The sequence below is a fragment of the Leishmania major genome, chromosome 33 (genome assembly GCF_000002725.2).
Source record: "Leishmania major strain Friedlin complete genome, chromosome 33".
Taxonomy (NCBI): Eukaryota; Euglenozoa; class Kinetoplastea; order Trypanosomatida; family Trypanosomatidae; genus Leishmania; species Leishmania major.
The window spans coordinates 26,526-48,118 of record NC_007285.2 but is presented as its reverse complement, the minus strand read 5'-3'; the positions used below and the strand labels follow the sequence as shown (position 1 = coordinate 48,118).

General features: G+C 58.5%; 8 protein-coding genes and 1 pseudogene across 8 annotated transcripts, besides 1 other annotated feature; all 9 read left to right on the top strand.

Moving 5' to 3' along the window:
• Positions 1-615: 615 nt before the first annotated feature.
• Positions 616-2,166, top strand: LMJF_33_0190 (conserved hypothetical protein; the record flags this gene model as incomplete). Its single annotated transcript, XM_001685692.1, has 1 exon — positions 616-2,166. The coding sequence occupies one exon, from the start codon at positions 616-618 to the stop codon at positions 2,164-2,166; it is 1,551 nt and encodes a 516-aa protein (XP_001685744.1).
• Positions 2,167-4,715: 2,549 nt separating this feature from the next.
• On the top strand, positions 4,716-5,204 carry LMJF_33_0180 (hypothetical protein; the record flags this gene model as incomplete). The annotated part of the gene is made up of 1 exon (XM_001685691.1): positions 4,716-5,204. The coding sequence occupies one exon, from the start codon at positions 4,716-4,718 to the stop codon at positions 5,202-5,204; it is 489 nt and encodes a 162-aa protein (XP_001685743.1).
• Positions 5,205-6,782: 1,578 nt separating this feature from the next.
• Positions 6,783-7,709, top strand: LMJF_33_0170 (conserved hypothetical protein; the record flags this gene model as incomplete). The annotated part of the gene is made up of 1 exon (XM_001685690.1): positions 6,783-7,709. One exon carries the CDS (start codon positions 6,783-6,785, stop codon positions 7,707-7,709), a length of 927 nt encoding a protein of 308 aa, XP_001685742.1.
• Positions 7,710-10,244: 2,535 nt separating this feature from the next.
• LMJF_33_0160 (hypothetical protein) lies at positions 10,245-11,261 on the top strand (the record flags this gene model as incomplete). The annotated part of the gene is made up of 1 exon (XM_001685689.1): positions 10,245-11,261. One exon carries the CDS (start codon positions 10,245-10,247, stop codon positions 11,259-11,261), a length of 1,017 nt encoding a protein of 338 aa, XP_001685741.1.
• Positions 11,262-13,230: 1,969 nt separating this feature from the next.
• LMJF_33_0150 (conserved hypothetical protein) lies at positions 13,231-14,070 on the top strand (the record flags this gene model as incomplete). Its single annotated transcript, XM_001685688.1, has 1 exon — positions 13,231-14,070. One exon carries the CDS (start codon positions 13,231-13,233, stop codon positions 14,068-14,070), a length of 840 nt encoding a protein of 279 aa, XP_001685740.1.
• Positions 14,071-14,882: 812 nt separating this feature from the next.
• Positions 14,883-16,109, top strand: LMJF_33_0140 (hypothetical protein; the record flags this gene model as incomplete). The annotated part of the gene is made up of 1 exon (XM_001685687.1): positions 14,883-16,109. The coding sequence occupies one exon, from the start codon at positions 14,883-14,885 to the stop codon at positions 16,107-16,109; it is 1,227 nt and encodes a 408-aa protein (XP_001685739.1).
• Positions 16,110-16,951: 842 nt separating this feature from the next.
• Positions 16,952-17,977, top strand: LMJF_33_0130 (putative trans-splicing factor; the record flags this gene model as incomplete). Its single annotated transcript, XM_001685686.1, has 1 exon — positions 16,952-17,977. The coding sequence occupies one exon, from the start codon at positions 16,952-16,954 to the stop codon at positions 17,975-17,977; it is 1,026 nt and encodes a 341-aa protein (XP_001685738.1).
• Positions 17,978-18,585: 608 nt separating this feature from the next.
• On the top strand, positions 18,586-19,686 carry LMJF_33_0120 (conserved hypothetical protein; the record flags this gene model as incomplete). The annotated part of the gene is made up of 1 exon (XM_001685685.1): positions 18,586-19,686. One exon carries the CDS (start codon positions 18,586-18,588, stop codon positions 19,684-19,686), a length of 1,101 nt encoding a protein of 366 aa, XP_001685737.1.
• A 753-nt stretch (positions 19,687-20,439) lies between these two features.
• LMJF_33_0115 lies at positions 20,440-21,283 on the top strand (annotated as a pseudogene).
• Positions 20,440-21,283: a sequence feature.
• Positions 21,284-21,593: the final 310 nt, after the last annotated feature.

The following is a 21,593-nucleotide window of genomic DNA, read 5'->3' as shown; positions in this document are numbered from 1 at the left end:
ACGCGCCCATCGCACTGCCTACTGGTGGGGCAGCCTGGGCGTCACCCCGAGGTGTAGGGTGGTGGTGGTGGTGGTGGTGGTGCACCCGGGGTGGCGACTGGCTTGATGGGGGAGCGGCTGTGCGGCGACCCGCGGAGCGGGGAGGAGTGGGCGCAGCTCGAGACGGAGGCCGTGCTCAGGCGACTGGGTCGGCGCAGTGCTTGCTTGCGTGCGTGTCTCAGACTGCTTCGCGCCAGGCGATGTGGGGCCTGTGACGCGCCGGGGGCCGAGCGGAGCTTGGCTCATGTTGTGTGGCAGCGAATGGACGCATGCTAGGGACGAAAAAAGAGGAAAATGTCGCCGCTTCTCTCCGCTCTTCACTGTTGCCTCCTTTTGTGCTTCCACCGCCTCTGCGGGCGTACACCCCCAGCTTCGAGCGTCCTTCCTTTTCGTGACAGAGCAGCGTTGTCTTTGCCCACGCATAACACAGCCAAATCGAAGCCTCGCTACGGCGTTGCGGTGATGAAGGAACCAACGTTAGATGGTCTGCACGGCGGCGGAGATACGGGCGATGGTCCTATCGCAGATGAGCCTTCGCTTCGGCAGAAAGTTGCCGTTGCGGTCGGCATTGCCTGCATGGGCGGCTACATTGGCTACAACCTCGTGTACAATCAGCAGGCGAGCGTATCGCAAGCTCTGTGGAGCAGAGAGGACGAGGATGTGGCGCCTGTGTCAATGCCTGTGCGGCCACGCGTGGCCCTCGTGAACATGACCGAGAACTTGCGCTCGTGTGCTATGGGAGGCCTGCGGGCGTGGCTGGACGTGGCCGATGAAGTGGAGCTTGAGTTCCCCACAGTGACCTTTGTGGAAGATGACGAAGCCGGCGCGATTGCTGGGCTTGCCGCAGAGGTGCGAAGGGCTGCTCTGTTTGCGTGGGTAGAGCTGAAGGAGCGCCACGAGATGGATGCGCCCTTTGGCGTGAAACCGTTGTGCTGTGTCGTGTTTCGCAGCATAACTGAGGTGGATGGACAAGCTCTCGATGCATGGGATGTCCAGGAAGTGGAGTTGCGTCGATGGCACGGGAAGCGGTTTGTAACGCGTCACTGCGTGGGTGCCTCAGTGGACGGCAAGCGCGCGATGGTGCTCATGCACGATGTTGAGGGAGTTATCGACGTGGGGCCGGCAGCGGCTCTCGCTGGTGGTCGCGTGAGTGATTGCGGCGCTCTCGTGCGCCAGTATGGTGCACCAAGCACAGCGAGTTTTCGTCGATGGAAGCTGAGTGCTGAAGCGCAGTCATCGTCTACCCCAGTCCAGCCGCCCGCGAAGTCGCTCCAGGGACTTGGAATACGCCTGCGAGACGGCCAGCGTTGTCAACTTTGGCAAAGCCCATTGCACATTTTCGCAGCTCTCGGCGCAGTGCTTCGCTACAACCGCGCCGATGCCGCCGTCTATCCCAATCACATTACTACACCAGTGCCTGTGTCGCAGAGTGCGAGTGCCGTGAGCGCCTCTTTGTGGGGCTGCGTGAAGGAGTGGGCACTTCGCTGCACTCCAACGTTGCTGCATTGGTACACGGCACGGCAAGCCGAGCGCATGGAACGTCAGCGACAGCTCTCTTCCACTTTTGTTGTCGTGGTAAGGCTCGCCGAGGAACGCGCGGCTGTGACATCAGATGTGCTACGTGTCGTCGAGGAGCACGTAGCCGAGTGGATGCGCGACATGAACGGCGCTTCACCAATGAAGACATCGTTGTCGACCGCGAATCGAGTTTGCGTACGAGACGCAGCGGCACGGCCGGAGGAGCTCATGGCGGCACCGACGATACAGGTGGACTTGACCGACACCGTCTGCAGTGTCATTGCGGCTGAGTGGCTTTTGATCCGACTCACCAGCCTTTTCGCAGCTTTGGGACTCGAGCCTGCACTCGCCCAGCTTGTCGCTGTGCCTGGGCCGCAGGCGAGCACCTCACTCCTATACCCGACACCGAACACGGCACACCTGCGCCATCTGTGGCTGTCGCGATCGGCAACGACCTCCTCATCCACGATTACTGATAACGATGCCAAGTCGCCTCGCGTGACATGGAGTGGTCGCACCACGCAAGGCGAACACATCGCGGGGTGCGCTGCGACTATGCCAATCGAGGCTGGATACGTGGTGAGCGAGCACTACTTCTCGGCCTTCTAGTCAAAACGGGATCAGCACTTTCTTTCTCGACCACCTGAACACCACACATCGCCTCATGGCGCAGATAGGGGGAAAACGACACCCCAGTGCGTGATATCTCGGTGCTCAGTACACCCCTACTCGCTCTGTCGGGGAGGGGGGGGGGAGGCCAAGCAGCCCTCCCTTCCTGTGCCTGCGAAATGCCGAGCCCATTGCTGGTGGTGGCAGGGTCGAGCGCCTGCCGCCTAGGCAGGTGGGTGCGACGTGGCACTGCGGATGTCGGTGGCCAGGTCCTGGACGGCGTTGCGTCGGAGCGACCTGCGACAGAGAGCACGCTTGCGCCACCCACGCGATGGGCCGAGGTGCCGGCATGGCTCGAGCGCATCCCACGCGCCCATCGCACTGCCTACTGGTGGGGCAGCCTGGGCGTCACCCCGAGGTGTAGGGTGGTGGTGGTGGTGGTGGTGGTGCACCCGGGGTGGCGACTGGCTTGATGGGGGAGCGGCTGTGCGGCGACCCGCGGAGCGGGGAGGAGTGGGCGCAGCTCGAGACGGAGGCCGTGCTCAGGCGACTGGGTCGGCGCAGTGCTTGCTTGCGTGCGTGTCTCAGACTGCTTCGCGCCAGGCGATGTGGGGCCTGTGACGCGCCGGGGGCCGAGCGGAGCTTGGCTCATGTTGTGTGGCAGCGAATGGACGCATGTTAGGGACGAAGCGGGAGGTGCACGACCGGGCGCCTTCAAGCGTTGTGCCGTACACCTGCGGAACGCTTTAGTTGTTGGCGGTTTGGCTCGTAGAGCCGCACTGACTCAGCACGACAACATTTTGGTACGAAGTTTCCTTGCCTCTTCTGCCCGCTCCCTTAAAGCGTGATACGGAAGAAAACGGGAGAAGCCGACGCCGTGCTGAGGCTTGGCTGCCGGTAATGAGAGGGGAGCTGGGTCGGGGTATCGCTCAATGTGGGAAGATGCGAGCCTCAGAAAACCGCACCCGCTGATGGAGCGTCGTTTCTGCTTTTTGGAAGTAGCCACAGAACAGTGCTCAAGGCAACTACGGTCCACGGAAGCCATCCGGACTGCCTGCAACCTGCTTCTTGCTTGTTTGCTGTCAACTGGATTTTCCTAGCCCCTTCTTCTCCCGACGGGTGTAAGGGGCCGAGGGAGGGCGTGAACACGAGGCGCGTGGAATACGACAAAGAAAAACGCATCTCACGCCGCGGCTCTGTGCATGGTTCCTCGTCTCTTTCTCTTTCCAGCTGTCCCCTCGCCCCTGCGACTGCGTCCGACTGCCCGTTTTTCGCTTTGCTGTCTTTTCCCGTTGCCTTTGGTTGCTTGTGTTGATTTTAGAGGCAGTGGCGGTTCCCATTTTCACCGGCTGAACGATGCGTCTCTCCTCGCGGTGGAGATGAGCGGCGATGTGCTCCTCGACGTAGAGGCGATGTGGACGAAATGGAAAGCGGTGGCGGCCAAGATGAACGGTGGCGCGTCTCCGGTGTCGACTGCGTTGCCCAGAATGCCTTCCTTGTGCACGTACTGTCGAATTGGCGAAGACGAAGCTGTGAACTGACGGCAGAAGATGTGCCGCACCGCACGTCTGCTGCCGAGCTGACAAACGCCATTTCGGCTTTGCTGAGAAAGGTGAGTGGCGTTATGGGTGTTTACCTGCAACAGGACTTTCAGTGCAGCGTTCCACTGGAGGGATGCGGTGATGCGCTCTTTTCCTCAGATTCGCAATGTGAGAAGCCGTGTATCTATACCGGCGCTCCTTGCAGAGAGCCCTCGTGCGTGCCGGAGTAGTGTGCACAGTGCGCCCCAGCGTGGCAGGAGCTTCCTGCACCACTGGAAGCAGAGTGGCACGCTGACGTAGGTGATGCAGGAGCCACGTAGCTTTCGCAGCTGCAAAGGCGTAGGCCGTGTACTCTGTTTTACTCGGTGCGCCGGAGCGTTGTGAAGGATGTGATGTGAAACGTTGCGTACTGCGTTTCGTGAATAACGGCGGAGAGGTGTATAGGCGCAGTGGATCTTCCTCAGCTCCCCATCCTTGACACCACGGTGGGCTGAGACTCGTCTTTACCGCGAAAATGCTCGTGCACGTACATGCGATCTTTGCTAGCGACACCTCCGCTGCGTACAACACCCCACAGCGAAAGGTACAGGCACCTCGCCAATGCCCGCGGGACAGCTTCATTCGATTGGGGGATGGGGGGCAAGGTGCCGTTGCCGGGGAGACATTGGCGACTCTGAGGCTCGACTGAATGCGGCGCATTGCTGACGCTGAAGTGCTGCGGGCAAGCAATTTCCTGCCCCCTTACGCGTTAGCACTTCTGCAACAAGGGCTCTGCCTCACTGCTGGAGAGGCCATACGCTGATATGACAGTGCAACGGCGTGCCTCCGATTCTATCTGCCCAAGGAGGTCGTGCCTTCCACCGTGTCGCTTTCCGTTTTTCACCGTGCGACCTCGGCGGCACTGTTTACACGGCCGCCACTCAAAAGAAGGCAACTGTGCGCGGCACTGACGCGTCTCCGCAGCGGTTATTGCAGGAGGAGGCCTACCAACAGCTGGATTGGGCTTTCATGCGGTTGCGGCTTTCCAGCCTGCCTAACATCATGCACAGTGCCTGGGCGCGACTTTGTCTTTCTCTCTCTCTCTCTCTACGCCACACAGAGCGGACCCTGGGCGACAGCATTGCGCACAATGGTCTGTCGACGTATGAGCTATCTGGCATGCACTTCACCAGTGATCACGTCGTCTCTCTGTTGCTGTTCCGCGTAGCTTACCTGCAGTTCGTGCCGCAGCCCGTCGCGGGCGAGGACGCGACCGTGCCTGGGTCAGACTTCGGGTTCGCAACCGTCTACGCGATGCTGCAGCACTACACTACCTTCTTCCTGGAGGATTGCCGATCGCCGGTGCGCCTCTCGGCGGCGTTGTGCGCTCTACCGTCTTTCGAGTCCGACAGCAGCGCGCGCCGTGTGCCACGCAGCCGCCCGCTCTTCTTCGGGGAGCCGCGACCGCTACGCAACAGACTTGTTAGCGGTGTTGCTGCTCAACAACGCCACTCCTGAACGTGATGCCTTTCCTGTGCAGCGGGCTATCACTCGCGCCTGCGTCTCGGTGCCATGTGTGAAGGCACTGGTGCAGTCGTGCGGCAAAGCAGGAACGTGCGAGACCTACAGGAGCGTCGCCTTCGGCGTATATCAGAAAAGGTTGCGAGCCGTTCGTTGGTGGCAGTCTGGTGTGGGGTGTGGCCAGGGAGGGCAGTACACCGGTCCTTTATCATCCCCCAGCCGCGGCTAGCCGTGCTTGCAGCCACCGTCGGTGGAGCATTATGAACTCACTGCAGACGCCCTTGGCTGCCTAGGATTTAAGCGCGACATGTTCGCCGGGGAGTCGTGGGTCCGCGCTACCGCTGCCTCTTGCGGGTTGTGGACAAAGAGCCTGTACAGTAGTACTTCGTCTAGCCTCGTGTGGGGAAGAGACACGTGCAGGGCTCCCTTGAAGGATCGCGCACACGAAATGGAGACACAGATGTACATGTCAGTGCTCCTGCGCATTTAGAGGCAGCGGCGCAACGCAGGAGAGAGGTCGCAGCACCTCGTGTGGTTTGCCACATGTGGTGGTGACAGTGTATGACGTTGTGTATTGGCGCAGCTGTGCGCGCGCTAACGCCCTAGCGCGGATCTCCGCTTCAGCCTTAACACCCTGCCCACCCCACTTGGACATGGGGCGCTTACAGTCGAAGAGGCGCACCGTGGCCGCTATTCTTTTATGCCGAAGCCTCCACAGGTTTGCCGCGGCGCACCTACGAATGGTTGCGGAGAGGGCAACAATCGTCGGATCAGGTGTCTCTCAACTTCAAACCGCAGCTGCGGGACGCCGCAGCGGCTCCTTGCGTGGCTATCCAGGTTTTTTTCCGCTTATCGACGTGACGCCGAGGTGACCGAGAGGGAGTGTGAGATGACGCAGGCACCTGACAACGGCACTGCATCTTGCGGGGTAACCGACACTGCGCTTTTGCACTATACGGGGGTGGGTACGACGGCTTGGAGCTGGCAGAGCTGCGTGTCACCTTCATCGCGCCGACCGACACATTTCGCGCAAAGGTAAGATGAGGCATGCAAAAAAAAAGTGGCTGCCCCCTTCCTCCTCATCCTCATCTCACCTTTGTTCACACACACAGAGGCATGACCCGAAACTGATCTTCCTCTCTCCAACTCACATGGATGTCGAGCGCGCTGCAACCGTGCCGACGTTTGCCTCTTGGCTGCGCTTCGTTGCATTGGCTGCTTCTAGGCAGCCTTTGCCGGCTCTCGTCTGTGCGCATGCATGCTCAGCTTTGCCGAGGCCCACACCAGCGACTGCGAGAGCACCGTCGTTGTCGCCTGGCAAAGTGGCTACTGTAAGTTGCTCCGTTGTGTTGTTCGATCGTCTTCGTGCGGTTGTAAACACGTCATGCTGTTATTGTGCCCCACCATCCATGTCCCCCTCTTTGCCGTACGCTTTTTTCCCCTTTCGTCTCACATCTCTACGCCCACGCTTGCACCCCACTCTGTAGGGCTTGCATGCTGTATGTATGCGCAAGTGCGCAAGGTTGCTTTTCCAGGTTGCATTGCGTCCACCACGAATCTGTTTTTCACCTCCGAATGAGCATCTTAGATAGTGCCCGTCTGCTCACGGAGGAGGGAGAGCCGAATGCCCTCGCTTCGGGTGCTTCCATGGAGGTTGAGGAGAACGACGACATCGAGTGGGTGAACGATGTGTACAGGCAACTTAACGGTGCTCCGAATTTCAACCAAAGCACGTGGTGGCAGCGTCTTAACAAGTACCGCGCCCTCGTCGGCCTTTTTTCGGGCGTTCTCAGCCTCTTCGGAGCGGGAGTAGTTGTGTGGTTCTCCAGCTGCTTTTCCTCTACTTTGCCGTCGTTTCGCGCAACCTGCTTCACCAGCGATGTGCTCGTGCTCGCCGTTGGTATGCTTATCCTTGCGACTGGCGTACTCGGATGCGTCGCCAGCTGCTGCTGCAAACACTCTTCCCTTTTGATGATTCTTGCCGCGCTGTTCTTCTCGTACGCACTTGTGTGTGGGACGTGTGTGTCCTACATGACCTATGCTCGTTTCCACGATCTCCATGGGCTGCAGGCAGTGTGGGCAAAGATGGTGGCGGTGGAGCCTGCTGTGGTGTGCGACATAGAGAATAAGCTCGAGTGCTCCGGTTTCAAGAAAGGCCAGTGTTGCCGTGGCGCTGCTCTGGACGAAGTCCCGCTTCGAGGTGCCGTTATGATGCCTACTGCTTGCTATCTCGAGGCCGCCAACGGAACCACGTTCGACATCGACACGCGCGAGGAAGTGGAGTGGCCGCACACCATGTGTGCTTCGCGTTGCTCGGCTGAGAACGCTAAGTATGATCAGACATGTGAGGCAGTGCTGACGTCGTTGCTGAGATCCAGGTTTTACTTCTTAATTACTTTGCCGTTGTCATGCACCATTTTCTTTCTCATTCTCAGCAGCATAACCATGGCGAGTGTACGATGGAAGCCGCGCATTGACAATCGTATGCTACACCGCTTCTAAAGCGCCGTCCCTCCCTCCCTCATTACCGCTACGGCCCAGCGCGATCTCACTGTGGTGCACAGCTACATTAGCCCGCAGATGCCAATGCGCGTGCCTCCATATCCAGGGGAAGGGCAGGATCTGCATTGTTGGATCTTGCGCACTGTCGAAGAGTACAGAGGGCAGGCAGCGTGACATGCGCGCGTGCGCTCGTCGCGTTCCTTTTTTTGTATCGTAGGTAGGCTAATACTGCCGCTAAAGCCCGTTTCTATGAAGCTTGCTTTCCTTGTCCCCTGCTTGCTTGCTCGCTTACGTGAAGTCTGAGCGCTTTGCCTTCATCGGTGACAGCGAGAAACGAAAACAATGAACGGTGCAGAAAGACGAAGGGGGAGGGCGACAAAGTGGAGCTGACATCTCCCCGGACGATGCACAGGTGCATTCCCAACTCCTCGTGCGCAAATGCTATCCAGCAGCAACTGCGACAACACAGGTGTCGTGCAATGGGAGCGCCGATGTCTGCAGCCGTACCTCAACACAACGTTTTCCCTGACGAAAACGAAACAAGAAGGGAAGCAGCAGATGTGCACAGAGGCGCGTTGCTGCTGTTTGGCTGCGGTGCGCTGCCGCCTCACCCTCTGCACCCCCGGTCTTGTGGGATGACGTAGTGAGTACAAGGGTGAGAGCCAATGTTCTCTGTCGCGCACCGCGTCTTCTTCCGCACGGTGTGTTATTGATGTAGTTACTCCCCTCATTGCAGCGTAATTTGTCTCCTCGATCTCTCGCCTCTCTCTACTCTCCTCTCGATAGCCTTTCGGTGCTATTCGCGGGTACCGGCCCTGTAAGAGCGCAACACATCTCGTACAAGTGCGTTGCCGCCGCCGTGTCTCGTGAGTCTCTTTTCGTTTCGGCGTATTGCCTCTGCTCAACACTGTTCACCGTGCACTGCTGGTGGTGTGCGCCAACAGAAGAGGTGTAATTGATTGTGTAGCCTGCGTAGCCGCACCGAGTCTGCAACATTAGGCGAGAAACTCGCGAGAGCTGTAGAGTTGCTTGGCATACCACGTCGTCGTCGTCGTGCTGCCATCTGCTTGACCTGCTCACCTTACATGTTGTTTCTTCCTTTGCTTTCTTCTTCCCCTGTGCTGTCATATCCTTTGGCTGATTGTAAGCGTGAGAGTTTCACTGGGCTAATCACAGTTTCTCTTTCTACTGGTTCTTTTCGCGGTGTCACCAGGCAGGCGGGATACCTATTTCTCTACGTCGCACTCGGAACACGCGCTTTTAATGCACTGGTACGCATCTCTACACGCCCGCTACCCCACTCCTTTCTCCGTCTCGTATGCTTCTCACCTCCCCTTGCCTTTGCGCAGAGGCTTCCCTCCCCTTTATTCGTATTCTAGCTCCGTCTGCGTTGGTGTTTCACCTTCTCTTCTGTTTTTCTTTTTGTTTTTCTTTTTTTGCTTGCTCCGGTCTCCATTGCCTCGTTGAATTCGCTCTTTTCTACCCATTGGCTGCGTCATAGTATTAGCACCCTCCCATCACAGGCGGGGTCTCCACTACGACCGAGTCAGCGCATTTGAGAAAAGAATCAATCTGCGCCTCAGTCGACCCGACGCAACTGGACCCCCAGCTCTCATTCGTTCCCCCTCCTTTCCCTCTCCCCATCGCATACACGCGCACGCACCGCGGTGCTGAATTGAGCATTCATTTTTTTGTCTGCTTTCGCGTGTGCCTCCCTCTTCAGTGTTTCTCTTCTCTGGTTTTGTGCTCTGATTCCTGTAACTCACCATACATCTCTTGTTGCACTGATATCTTCTCGCCACCCTCGTTCCCTCCTTCCCTCCCTCCCTCCCTCCTTTCCTTCTTCCCTTTCATCCCTTCTTCCCTGCTGTTATCACATCATTGCCACTCGTCCCCTTTCGGCTTTGGTCGGACCCTTTCCCTTGACTCGCGCTCTTGCTCACAACAGACTCTTTTTTTTTGTGCGTTTCTACGCGTTTTGTGTCTGCGCGCGTTGTTGTCACACCGGAGTTGTGGAAGAGCGCCCCGCTCTCTTACGCGGCAAAGGGGAAGGAAAACGCTGTACAGGGATCCATTGACCTTGCATTCCGTTTTCACCTGCCTCAGGTCTGCTGTCTTGTTGCCTGTGCTACGCTTGTGTTTACCCCTTTCGCTTGCGGCGGCAGCCGTTGTCGTTCTTCCTCTCCCACCTCCTTGTACGCCTCAAAAATGCCGACCGGAGACACCACTCGGGCACCTGGTGGGGAGGTGCGGCGACCTAGCATCTTAGCAAGTTCTTGGGTTGACGTCATGCATAACGAAGGCGTCGCCGCCGTGGAAGTTCACGTCGCAGCACCGTTACGTGCGCCACGGAAGCCGGCGACAACGTCGTCAGCGCGCAGGGATGCTTCCGCCTCTGTGACGGCAGACAACGGTTATGCCGCCACTGACTCCTTTGCATTCCCCGCCTCTACGCCGGCGGTGTTATTCTCGTCGTTTCGCCTGCACTGGGCACATTTTGTGCAGGCGTTTCAGTTTTCCCTGACAGAGCCTGGCATGGCTCTTGTAGCGGCAGTCATTCTCTTCGCGATATCGTTTCTTGGATGCATCACGGTCTTTTTCATTGCACCTTCTTTCACGACGTCTCTGGCTACACGCATAGAGAAATCGCTCGACCAAGTTGTCAGTGAGACGGAAATGAGCACGCTGCCCACATCGTGGATACCACACGTGGTGGGTATGGTGCAACACGGCCTGCGCGTGCTGCTCATACCTTCGGTGCTGATCGGTGCAGTGGGTGTGTGGGTTCTGGGCAATCCGGAGCGACGGCGGCCAGGCAAGTGGCTCATGGGCTACGGCCTGCTGGTGTTGGTCCACGGCTGCGTGCTTCTCTACTTTCTGCTCCGTGTTTTCTTCACTGGGCAGCTGGGCGTGTGGCAGAACACGTCACTCCAGCTCTTTCACGACGTGTTGGAAAAGCTGGATGACGAGGCGAGCAAGTGCCTCTGGGAGTACGCTTATCCCTGCTCCGGTTTCACCTCGTGTTGCGTGACCAACACATCCTCACTGAACATGAGTGAGGAGGAGCTGATGATGGACGAGGAGGTGTGGAGCTCTCTGTGCTTTGTCACGACGCAGAGTGGAAAAGCCGTGAGGCGGCGCCGTGATCCCGACAACACCGACGTTTTGGAAGAGGTAACCAAAGTGGTGCAAGAGCAGTGCGGACAGATCACTGCGCACATTGGCCTCACTGAGGACTACCCGCTCTACTCCACCGCCTGCGCACTTGCTAATAGGTCGATAAGAATTACCCCGGCACACTTCACGACGTGCGAGGACTACTTCATTGGCCACTTCTCTTCGACGATCGGCTTCGATTTGTGCCTCTTTTTCGGAATGACGGTCTGCAGCCTCGTGGCCGGCATCGTCGCGCTCATCACAAACCATCAGCGGCCGCGCTCATCCGACTTCACGCCTTTGAATTCGCCTTCCTCATCAGCCAAAGAGACCGTCATGATGCTAAAGGGCGAATCCTCTGATGACTGTCGCGGGGCGAACCGCAAACGCAGCTGAGGTGCCACACAAGCACTACGTTTTATCGGAGTGCGAGGGACGCGGACGCTAACCTAGGTCGCGGTGAGCAATAGAAGGTCGTTGTCTTTTCACTACAAGTGACGAAACTTGCAGTAAAGGCGATTTCTCCGTCGCCCTCCTTTCTCACTGTTGCTCTTCGGCGGTGTGTGTGTGTGTGTGGGGGGGCGATCGCAGCACCGAAGACGTCACCTCTGCGCATCTGGGACATCGTTTAGCATTTTCTTGGGGGAACCGCTATCTCTTCTGCGGCAGAGCGCAACTTGCATCAACCACCTACGCTCATTGATGCTTGGTTTCAGTACTGCCCTCTAACCATGAATGCGGTGCATGACGACATGGTGTCTGTGCCGCACTGTTGCCGTTAAAGCGATTCCGCTGATTTCGTGTCGCACTCGCTTGCCCTGATGATGTAAGACACCTCAGTGCATGGCATCTCGGTGCTCAGTACACCCCTACTCGCTCTGTCGGGGAGGGGGGGGGGAAGCCAAGCAGCCCTCCCTTCCTGTGCCTGCGAAATGCCGAGCCCATTGCTGGTGGTGGCAGGGTCGAGCGCCTGCCGCCTAGGCAGGTGGGTGCGACGTGGCACTGCGGATGTCGGTGGCCAGGTCCTGGACGGCGTTGCGTCGGAGCGACCTGCGACAGAGAGCACGCTTGCGCCACCCACGCGATGGGCCGAGGTGCCGGCATGGCTCGAGCGCATCCCACGCGCCCATCGCACTGCCTACTGGTGGGGCAGCCTGGGCGTCACCCCGAGGTGTAGGGTGGTGGTGGTGGTGGTGGTGGTGCACCCGGGGTGGCGACTGGCTTGATGGGGGAGCGGCTGTGCGGCGACCCGCGGAGCGGGGAGGAGTGGGCGCAGCTCGAGACGGAGGCCGTGCTCAGGCGACTGGGTCGGCGCAGTGCTTGCTTGCGTGCGTGTCTCAGACTGCTTCGCGCCAGGCGATGTGGGGCCTGTGACGCGCCGGGGGCCGAGCGGAGCTTGGCTCATGTTGTGTGGCAGCGAATGGACATGCACGTTGAATGCGATATTTTTTGCACTGCGTGGGCTTTTTCTCTTTTTGCGTCTTTGCAGGGAGGAACCTGTAGTGATAACATATGATGAGGTGTGGAGAGGGCTGCGGTAATGCCCCGTGGCCCCCGGTCTACCTCTCGCGTGCTTCCCGGCTCTCCTTTCCGTGTTTGTTCTGTGCGGATGATTGCTGAAGGCAAGGCGAGGGTGGTGAGCTGAATGGATGCGTTGAAGTTGCGAACTGTGAGCATAAACCTTGTTTGCAACGAAAGAAAACCACGGAGTGAGAGAACTAGCGCAGGTGCGCCTCTTTCGCCACCGGCGCTTGTGCTTCGGTCGAGGTGAGGCAAGGCGTATCACGAAGGTGGCGCGATCGCGACGGCACGGAAAGAAAACTGGAGGGCGCTGAAAACGAAAAAAAAAGTCCTACTTTTATGTAATGGACGCCGTTCTGTCTCTGTCACCCCCTGCGGCTTCACAGTTCTCGCGGGAAAACGACTGCAGTCTTTGCCTTCTCTCTCTGTCTTTGCTCTTCGCATCCTCGTTGCCGGAGGAAGGGAACTACAGAGGTACGCATTCGAGCCTGCTCTGCGTGCAGGAAATCGAAGCCTTCTCCACTGGTGTAGCTTCTGTGCAGTAGCGAGCCTCCCCGTCCCCTCCCCCTGTCCGCAGAACGCACATGGATAAGTTGCTCGCGTTTCTCCCTGTTTAGGTGGTTGGTCACTGTAGACCACGAAGGCAACTCTCACGCGTCAATCACGCCTCCTCACACTCGCGCACTCTCCCCGTGCGATATCTATGCCGACTCCGACTCGCCCTGCGGGCGACGCGTGCCAGCCGCAGGTTTATCTGAAGGTGAGCCGCAAACGAGGCCGTGATGGGTTTGTTGAAGAATCGTCACCACCCACTCACGTACGGGTGCAGTGGGACAGCGCGGAAATGGGCCCCCTGCCGCCAGTCCTGCAAGCTAGTCTTTCCTGTCGCACCAAGTTTGTCTTTCGCCGTCTACGTCACATGGGCGCGGAGCACTCGACGGGAATGACAAAGGTGCTTATGCCGCAGTTTTCTACGAAGCGGCAGACGGGACCGTTCCTCTCACCAGTAGAGCGTGTCACCGCGAGTGGGCAGAGCGTGGTCATCGAGTGCGGTGATGGTGTCTCTCGCGTAGACGACGGAACCGCCGTGGTGGAGCTCTTCGCTTTGGATTCAAAGGCGACGGAGGAAGATGCCATGGTGGAGGCATTTGGCGAGTTCGCCATAACGAAAGACGATCTCATCGGACGCACTCGAAGCAGTCTGAAGCGTGGCAGAGTCGAGGAAGACGAGGATCTCCCCTGCTACTTCCTCGCGCCACGGCGCCGCAGCTGCAGCGTTGGCGGCCACAACAGTGCGGATGCCGATTCGGTCTTGGCGTCTCCCTCGCGCTGGGGTGCGGTGGAGACGGATGCTGATGGAGCAATGTGGCGGCTCCTGCAAGAATACGACGAGCTGTTGTGCGTGGAAGCCATAGGTGATGCTACGGAGGACCTGTACTGTTACCCAGATCACCGTAAAGACGACGAGTTCGATAGCAACGCTGAGGACTTTTCGGGTAATGACTACCCGGACGACGCCGATGAACGGAGTGGTGAGTCCGCGGAAAGGGCGGAGGAGGAGGCGTCCGGCTTTTCCACAGAGCGGCGGGGAGGTCGCGTGGCATCGCACAGCACATATGGCATGTTTTGTGAAGAGGGCTACAGTGAGCGAAGTCTCAGCAGCGTGTGGAACAGCGACGGTTGAGATAGGAGTCGCAGTGCTTCCTTCTCTCTTCGTCTCTCTTCGGTTCGTTGCGTATTTGCCGTGTGCAGCATCTGCTGCTTCTCACATCTATTTTTCGAAGAACAGAAATGGAACGCACAACGGCAAGTTACTGAATCCGTACGGGCAGCGGTGAAGTAGGACTGCATGTTGCATCGGTGTATCTCGGTCATCCGCATGTGCCGCTTGAGGCGCCTGAGTGGCAGATGCGGATGGGGTAGGGAGGGTCCGTGATGGCGGTACAGAAAATCTCGTCTGGACCCTCTGAGGTGCCCCGGTCCGCTTCCGCTTCGCGTGTGAGTGTGTTTTAACAGCACGTGCGCATCCGCAGCCGGCACGCACGGCGCCTGTTGTTAGTGTGGCACTCGAGCGCTCGCTCGTTTTGTATATTTCTATATTCCATTCTCGTATCTCCCTGTACGTACTCTATTCTGATCACGCGCATACATCTGTACATATACATATATATATATATATATATGTATATATATATATATATATATGCGTGCATGTACATATGTGTGTGTAGCTGCCGTGCCCTTCCCTTACCACTGCTGCTGCATACTCCCTCTCGTTCTCGCTGTCACAGAGCATCTGGAGATCTCGCGCGCTTTACATCGTTTTGAAGCAATACTTGCTGGTCCGCATCCAGACGAAGGAAGACGGTGGTGGCTCTTGACGCCTCTTTTTCCCTTCGAACAGCGATCACAACTCAATGCGCGTGCGTGCTGAAACGGTATCCGTGTTTTTTCGTTCGTTCTGCTCTTCCTAGCCCCCTTCTGCGACTTGGGAGAATGGCGAGCGCGGTGGAGGCACCTGCTGGGTCCCCGGCACCCGTCTACAGGCTCCCTCAGCGCGATCTGCTTGACTTGGTGGCGACAAATGATGTCGCCTCGTTGCTGATTCTCGTGCGCGGCGACAACCCCTTCGACGTGAGCCCTGGCATGGAGCTCATCCGATACAAAATGAGCGTGCGGCGCTTCGCTAATATGGCGCGCGCCGAAAATGCATACGTGGTGTCAAATGCGCTCCCACAGGTCGAGGCTGCGCAAATCCCGCGCATACGCGATGCGAGCGGCAACAGCGCCACTCACGTGGCCGCTAGCCTTGGTTTCTCTTGCATGGTCGATATTTTGGTCACTGAGTGTGGCTGCGCCGTGGACGAGTACAACGCAAGTGGTCTCACGCCGTTGCACCTGGCAGCGCTGCACGGCCACGTCGACGCTGCTCGCTTGCTTCGCGACTTAGGCGCCGATCCTCTGAATCCCACTTACTGCAACCTGCCCTCCACAGCCGGGCGCCATCGTGGCTTCTGTGGTCGCACCACATTGTTTCTCGCCCACTCGAAGCAGCAAGCGGCTGTTGTGGCGCTTCTTGTTCCCCTCTACCATGAGTTTATCGCCACCACATTTCGTGGCAAGACAGCGACAGAGGTCTGGAAGACAGCTGCAGCGGGGCAGGACGTGAAATCTCTGTCGCTGCTTCTGGACGTTTTGGAGTGCCGTGGCACTGTGATTGGCGCCCTTCCTGTTTCCATCGACTTCGAGGTGGAGGATGCGCTGTGGGAGGTGCTGCCGGCAGTGCTGGAGACGATTCTACCCTCACGTCGCGAAATGACGCTCTGTCAGCTTTTCTTCTTCGAGCGTCTTGTCCACCTCGGCTACGTTGACGACACCACGGTCGTAGGCTCTTCGGACACCGTACTTGAGCGTGTTCTGAGCACGGCGCATGTGCGAGCGTGGCGTGCGCTGGTAGAGCACGGGCTTGTACAGCCTCACAAGTGCACTCTCGATGCGGTGCACAGCAGCGAGCGCGGCGACGCAAGCGAAGCGGAGCTCCGCGCCCTGATTGAGGAAGCGAAGGCATACTTTAGCTACCAAGTCGCGAAGAAGTCCTATGTTGAGAAGGGGGACAGCCACAGGCGGCGGAGTACCTTGTTGAATCGCCGAAGCGTGTGGAAGCAACTGCAAAAGGGTCTCAAGCAACTATCGCTGTCCCCTGCGCGGTGCCCGCAATCGTAGATGGCCCCAGCATCTTTGCGTGCCTACGTCTTGCTCTCTCGTATGTGGACGTGTGTGACTCAGCGGGGGCTATCGATCCCTACGTGGTGACGTGTGCCTGCCTCTTTGCAGCTGACGTCTTCTTTGCCTCTCTCTGATTTGATGTTGGACTTCCGGACGTTATCATGTACACTATGCGTCCTGCAAGTAGGCAGTCGACCAAAACAACAGCACAAAATGGACCTCTTCTCCGAAGTAGACACCGTCTCAGGTGCGGCGACGGTGTCCGATAGATTACCATGTTTTTGCTTCCTCTCTGTGGTCGTGGCCCCATTGGCCCAACTAACCACAGCGTAGGCATGCGGTGGACGAAGCAATTGTGACGGCGGGAGAGAGGCAGTAGGCGCACATTGCGATGCTGCTCGGTTCCTCTGGCGTAGGGGCTTTCCCTATCGGTTTCCTTGTACATGTCGTCCGCCTTGTTGCCTCGAAGGCTGGCTGCTTACCGGGCTTCAGGATGGATAGGTTTGCGCCACCGTGATGCCCTGCCGGCTGATAGTGTGATGTCTGTCATATATTTCTTTCCTCGAGCGGCGCTCTCGCCTGCTGTGCAACGTTTGCTACTGCCATCTCCCCTCTTTTCCGGTGATCTCCTGTTGTTTACGCATATATACATATGTATATATATATATATATATATGTATATATGCGATTATTGAGGGTTTACTCTGGCGCAAACACATACATGACAGCAGAAGTTGAAGCATCGAACGACTTGCCCTTCTCGCACTGTCTCAAGTACTCTTCCCTCCCCTCTGTGCGCCGTGCTTCAGTCCGCGGCTGCCTGAGCCACTCTGGTGAAGATGGAGGAAGGCTTTGATGCACATGTGGCGACCGTCACCCTTGAAGAGATCCCAGCGTACGAGGAGAACGAGGTGACACTGCTGAGCGACGATGATGCGCTTCGGTACGATAGCGTTACAGAGGTCACTAAGCTGCTCCGTTCGTCCTACCTGAGCGGGATGCTGCGTCGTTTGAGTGACTACGAGCAGACAACGGGACGCGGCAGGAACTGCATTCCATCTGACGATCCCGAGTACCAGTACGTGTCCGACTGCAGCTCGCTGGTGCTACGCATCGAAGTGGAGAAGAGCCGTGTGCACGTCTTTCTGCGTGCACAGTACAGCATCCGCTTCCCGGAGCTGGCCATGTTCTTCTCTGATAGCGTTCTCTACGCCAAAGTGGTCAAGATAATCCAAAACAGCGTTGACCTTAGTTCCGTCGTTGGGCAATTGGACGAGCTCATCCCGTCCCAGCTGCTGGTGGTGGTGGTAGCATGTGCCTCCACGACGTCTGGTCGCGATTTGTCTCCTGAGGAGTTGAGCCGTGTGCTGGAAGCGTGCGAGGAGCTTGAGAACCTCGAAATGGCTAAGCAAACGTTCCTTGAATACATCCAGTGCTCGATGCCGCTCATCTGCCCCAACCTGTGCGCCTTCCTCGGCACCGGCATCACGTCGCAGCTCTTCGCCATCTCGGGTAGCGTAGCCAAGCTGTCCATCATGGACCCCGCCGATTTGGCGAGGCTCGGCAGTCGACGCTCCAACGACAGCGGAATCGCAATAAAAACAACTGGGTTCCTTAGTAACTGCGACCTGGTAGCAAACCTGCCACCCCAGCTTCGGCCTAAGGCACTACGTTTGATTTCAAGCGTTACACTAACGCTTGCGCGCATTGACGCGAACCGGCGCGCCCCAACCAACTACGAAGGTGTTCGTGAGCGTCGACTGGCGTGTAACCGTATGCGTGCTTGGCTGGACCCACCGGTGCTGCGTGGCGCCGGCCACAACATGTACGAGCGTCGCGGTCGAAAGCGTCGACGCGCGAGCTAAGGTGGTGCTGGCGCGTTTGCAGAAGTCGAGATAAATAGTGTGCTAGACTGCACCCTGTGTTGCCGAGAAGCTCCTGCAGCGCCTTGCTTTGCTTTTTCGTTGTGCGTCTGGTTGCTCGCTTGTACACGCCTGTTTTGCTGCCTGTCGCGCTTGTGCCCGCAGAATTCTGTCGGGGGTCAGACTTGCCACGAGCGCTATCTTGAGGACACGATAGTCCACTCGCTTCTGAGGTGTTGGGCCACGTCGCCCCCTTTGCCACCCTTTGCCACCCTTTGTCCCTGTCCTGACCGCACAAGAGCGCAAAGGACGAGAAAGAGAGCGGGAGAGCGGCAAGCGTCGTGGTGTGGCGTTCCTGCGTAGGTGTCGCGTGTTTCCCTCCCCGCGCCTCATCGACACTCCACCACTCCCTCTCTTCTCGCATCGCCCCTTCTCTCCACTCTCTGCATCTCCCCACGCCTCCGCCTCACACCCGGCGAAAGACACGCGCTCTCCGCTAGAGAGAGTGCACGGGGCAAATCTCCATCACCGTCGTGGGCTGCACGCACCTTTGCCGCTTCACACAGGCACAAGCACAGGGTTCCGTGTGTCGGTGCCCGACATTCATAAACATGGGTGTAGATGACATGGGAGCGGAGCTCTGGGCACTCGTGCACCATCTCTTTCGAAAATACCGCCGCGACCCACGGAAAGCGGTGCAAGAGCTGGCGCTGCGCACTCACGCAGAGTGGACTAGCGAGCCGGGTGTACCGCTGCCCACAATCGCACTGGATGTCAAGGAAAGCCCCTGGTACCACAAGATGTGTAGCCGCCACGCATCGTTGCTGGAGGAATTGCATGCAAAACACAAGCGCGACATCGCCGACGCTCAGGAGCTAGTGTCGAGCTTGTATCCGGACGGCTGCAACCTCAGCGAGTACGCTGAGGCGCTCCGCACAAGTGCCGCACTTCTTCCCTGCCTTGTGCCATCTGACACGATTGATCACCTCATTCAGAAAAGAGGCGCTGACTTTCAGGAGAAGGGGCGGCACGAGGTGAGCAACGACGAGCTAGTGTCTGACGTCATCGAAGGTCTGATGATCAGAGTTCTCACACCGCGACAGTGGTGGTGCCGAGGGGCGAGCTCCGTCGCGCGCGCCACAAGAACGGGTATCCAGAGCAACCCTCCGACACTCTACGTCGAGTATGAGAGACCGGCGGGTGTGCCACACGTTCGCCGCATTCACCTTCGTACTAACCTGCGGCCCGACATGCCGACAGCGCAGCTAGCGCGGCGGCTCGCGAAGACGCATGAGGCGCTTCTCTCCGAGGCGCAATTTCAATCACTGCTCATACGATGCCAGCGCCTTCAAGGGCAGAGTCCTGTGCCGTCAGTGGCGACTGCACCCCCAACTGGCACGGTCGCACCAACGGCCATTGCGGCGTTGCTGCCAACGATAGCGAACACCTCCTCGCCAGATGCGCCCACGGCCCGCAGCGGCAAGCCGCAGAAGGCGGACTTGGGCCTTCTGTATCGCGACCCCGACGCTGCGCTGGAAAACGTTGACCTCAACGACGCCGATGAAGTTACGTTACAAGAGTTCAAGGAGGTCATGAATGAGCGCTTCAAAGCCAAGGTCGTGAAGCCTGGCGATCCGGGATACGTGTACGACAAGCGCGTCGAAGTGTCGAAGCCCACGCAGAGTAGCGGGTGGGACGACGATTCTGATTAGAAGCGGTGCGAACAAGCGCCGCTGCCGCATTCGAGATGCATCTTCGTGCCTTTGCAGGTGAGCGCGTGTGTCTTTGTGTGTGTGCAGACGTCGGTGCCGATCTGTGCAGTGCTTGTTTTACGTGGGTCTTGCTGAACTGGACACTCGCATGCTCCTCCGTCAAACCAGTTCCCAAGGTCCGAGACCATAGCCGCTGCGCCTAATCGACCGTCTCAAAGAGATTCGTTTCAGCTTGTATCGCCACCACCATGACCGCCGTCACCCAGCTGCTTCTTTTGCAGGCGCCGATTTTTGGACTTCCGAGCGCCCCATTCTCCCCATAAATTCTCTCGCACTCACAGCGACGTGCCTGCCTCGACACTCGATGCGCATCGCAAGAGGTCAAATCCGTCCTTGGTGGCCAACACGCCGCCCCTTGTGTCTCGTCCATGGATCGTCGCTTCTCATGCTTGCGTACCTGCGCGCTGCGCTCGCTACTGCACGCTTCTTCGCTTTCTTCGTTTTTCAACGCACCTCCCTCTTTTCAGCTGGTGCCGTGCGAAGCCGCGACGCGCACGTTTGCTGTCGCCCGTCTTCACCCCCTCATGACGCCATCGGTGGTGCGGGAACGCCGTTGTTTGTTGCTTTAGAGAGGAAACAGCAGCTGCGTCCACAGTGGTGGTCGCGCGTTTCCCTCCACCCTCCCTCCCGCCCCACGTGGAGGGCAAAACGCACACCCGAAGAGCACGGGGGTGCTGCTGCGACAGGAAAGGCATGCCTTCCACAGCGGCGAACGTTCGCTTCAACGCGAGTCGCATGCATGAGCACCTTCTCGGCGGCACCAGTGAAAGTGGTAGGAGTGAGAACTCGCACGCTCCCTCAGTGGGGATGACGCGGCCGCCGCTGCCCCGATGCATCTACAGGGCGAGTCAGGCTCGTGAAGGAGATGCAAAGGCACCGGGCTACAGAGATGAGCCGCTGGCACGTGCGGCCGCGCGCAGAGACGCTAGCACCAACACGGCCGCGACTGCTTTGCGGCTGAGGAGCACGTCGGTAAAGGCACAGAACTCCACGCAAGGTGATCCGGGATCGCGAATCGCTGCCGCGCGGTCCACTTCTTCACCGTGGCAAAGGTTGAATCGATGACGTGCTGAGGTATGCCTGTGAGGCACAGCGTGTGTTCTACACTTTGCAAGAGCACCGACTCCAGGCAGAGTATCGCCGTTCGCAGGCCAGCCTCCGGCAGGAGCTGGACGAGCAGCGGCAGTACAAGCGCATGGTTCAGCTGGCTGAGCATCAGGCGGAGCTTGTGAACATATTCGGTCACACGATGCGAGACGCCGTTGCCGATTACTTCTTCGACGACGGAAGTGACCCTGTCCTTGTAGCTCTGCAAAGCAGGAGGGACAAGGCGCCGAGCGCACGTAGCGCTTTTGATTCGGCGATGCACCGGGGCCACTGCTCAGGAGCAGCGTCGCTCGGCGTTGGGGCGCGCCGAGGCAGCGCAGAGAGAGCGTTAGCGCCGGCTGCCTCCACTCGCGAGAGCGGCGTTGCACAAGAACGGCATGCGCTTCAGCGGGCGCTCGAGGAAGCGCGAGGCGGGCGACGGTGCGGCAACTAACGGCTCTTCTCTGTGCTCGTTGTTCGTCTTTCTCTGTTTGCCCGTGCAGCGCCGACACTGGGCGAGCGGCGGTGAAGATGTACTGCTGGGGGTGCTGTTTTGCGCGCGTGCGTGTCTGCTTGCCGTTCCCACACCGTACAGTGTGTGCTTAGAAGTCGCTGCCCGTTGTGGCACTCACTCGTCTCATCTTTCTGCGGCTGCCCCTTCTCTCCTTCTCGCGGCGCGCCGCTCGCTGTTGTACATGGGGAGAAGGCCGATACGTCTGTGGAGTAAGGGGTGGTGGTGGTGGTGGTGCGCCTAGAGAAAA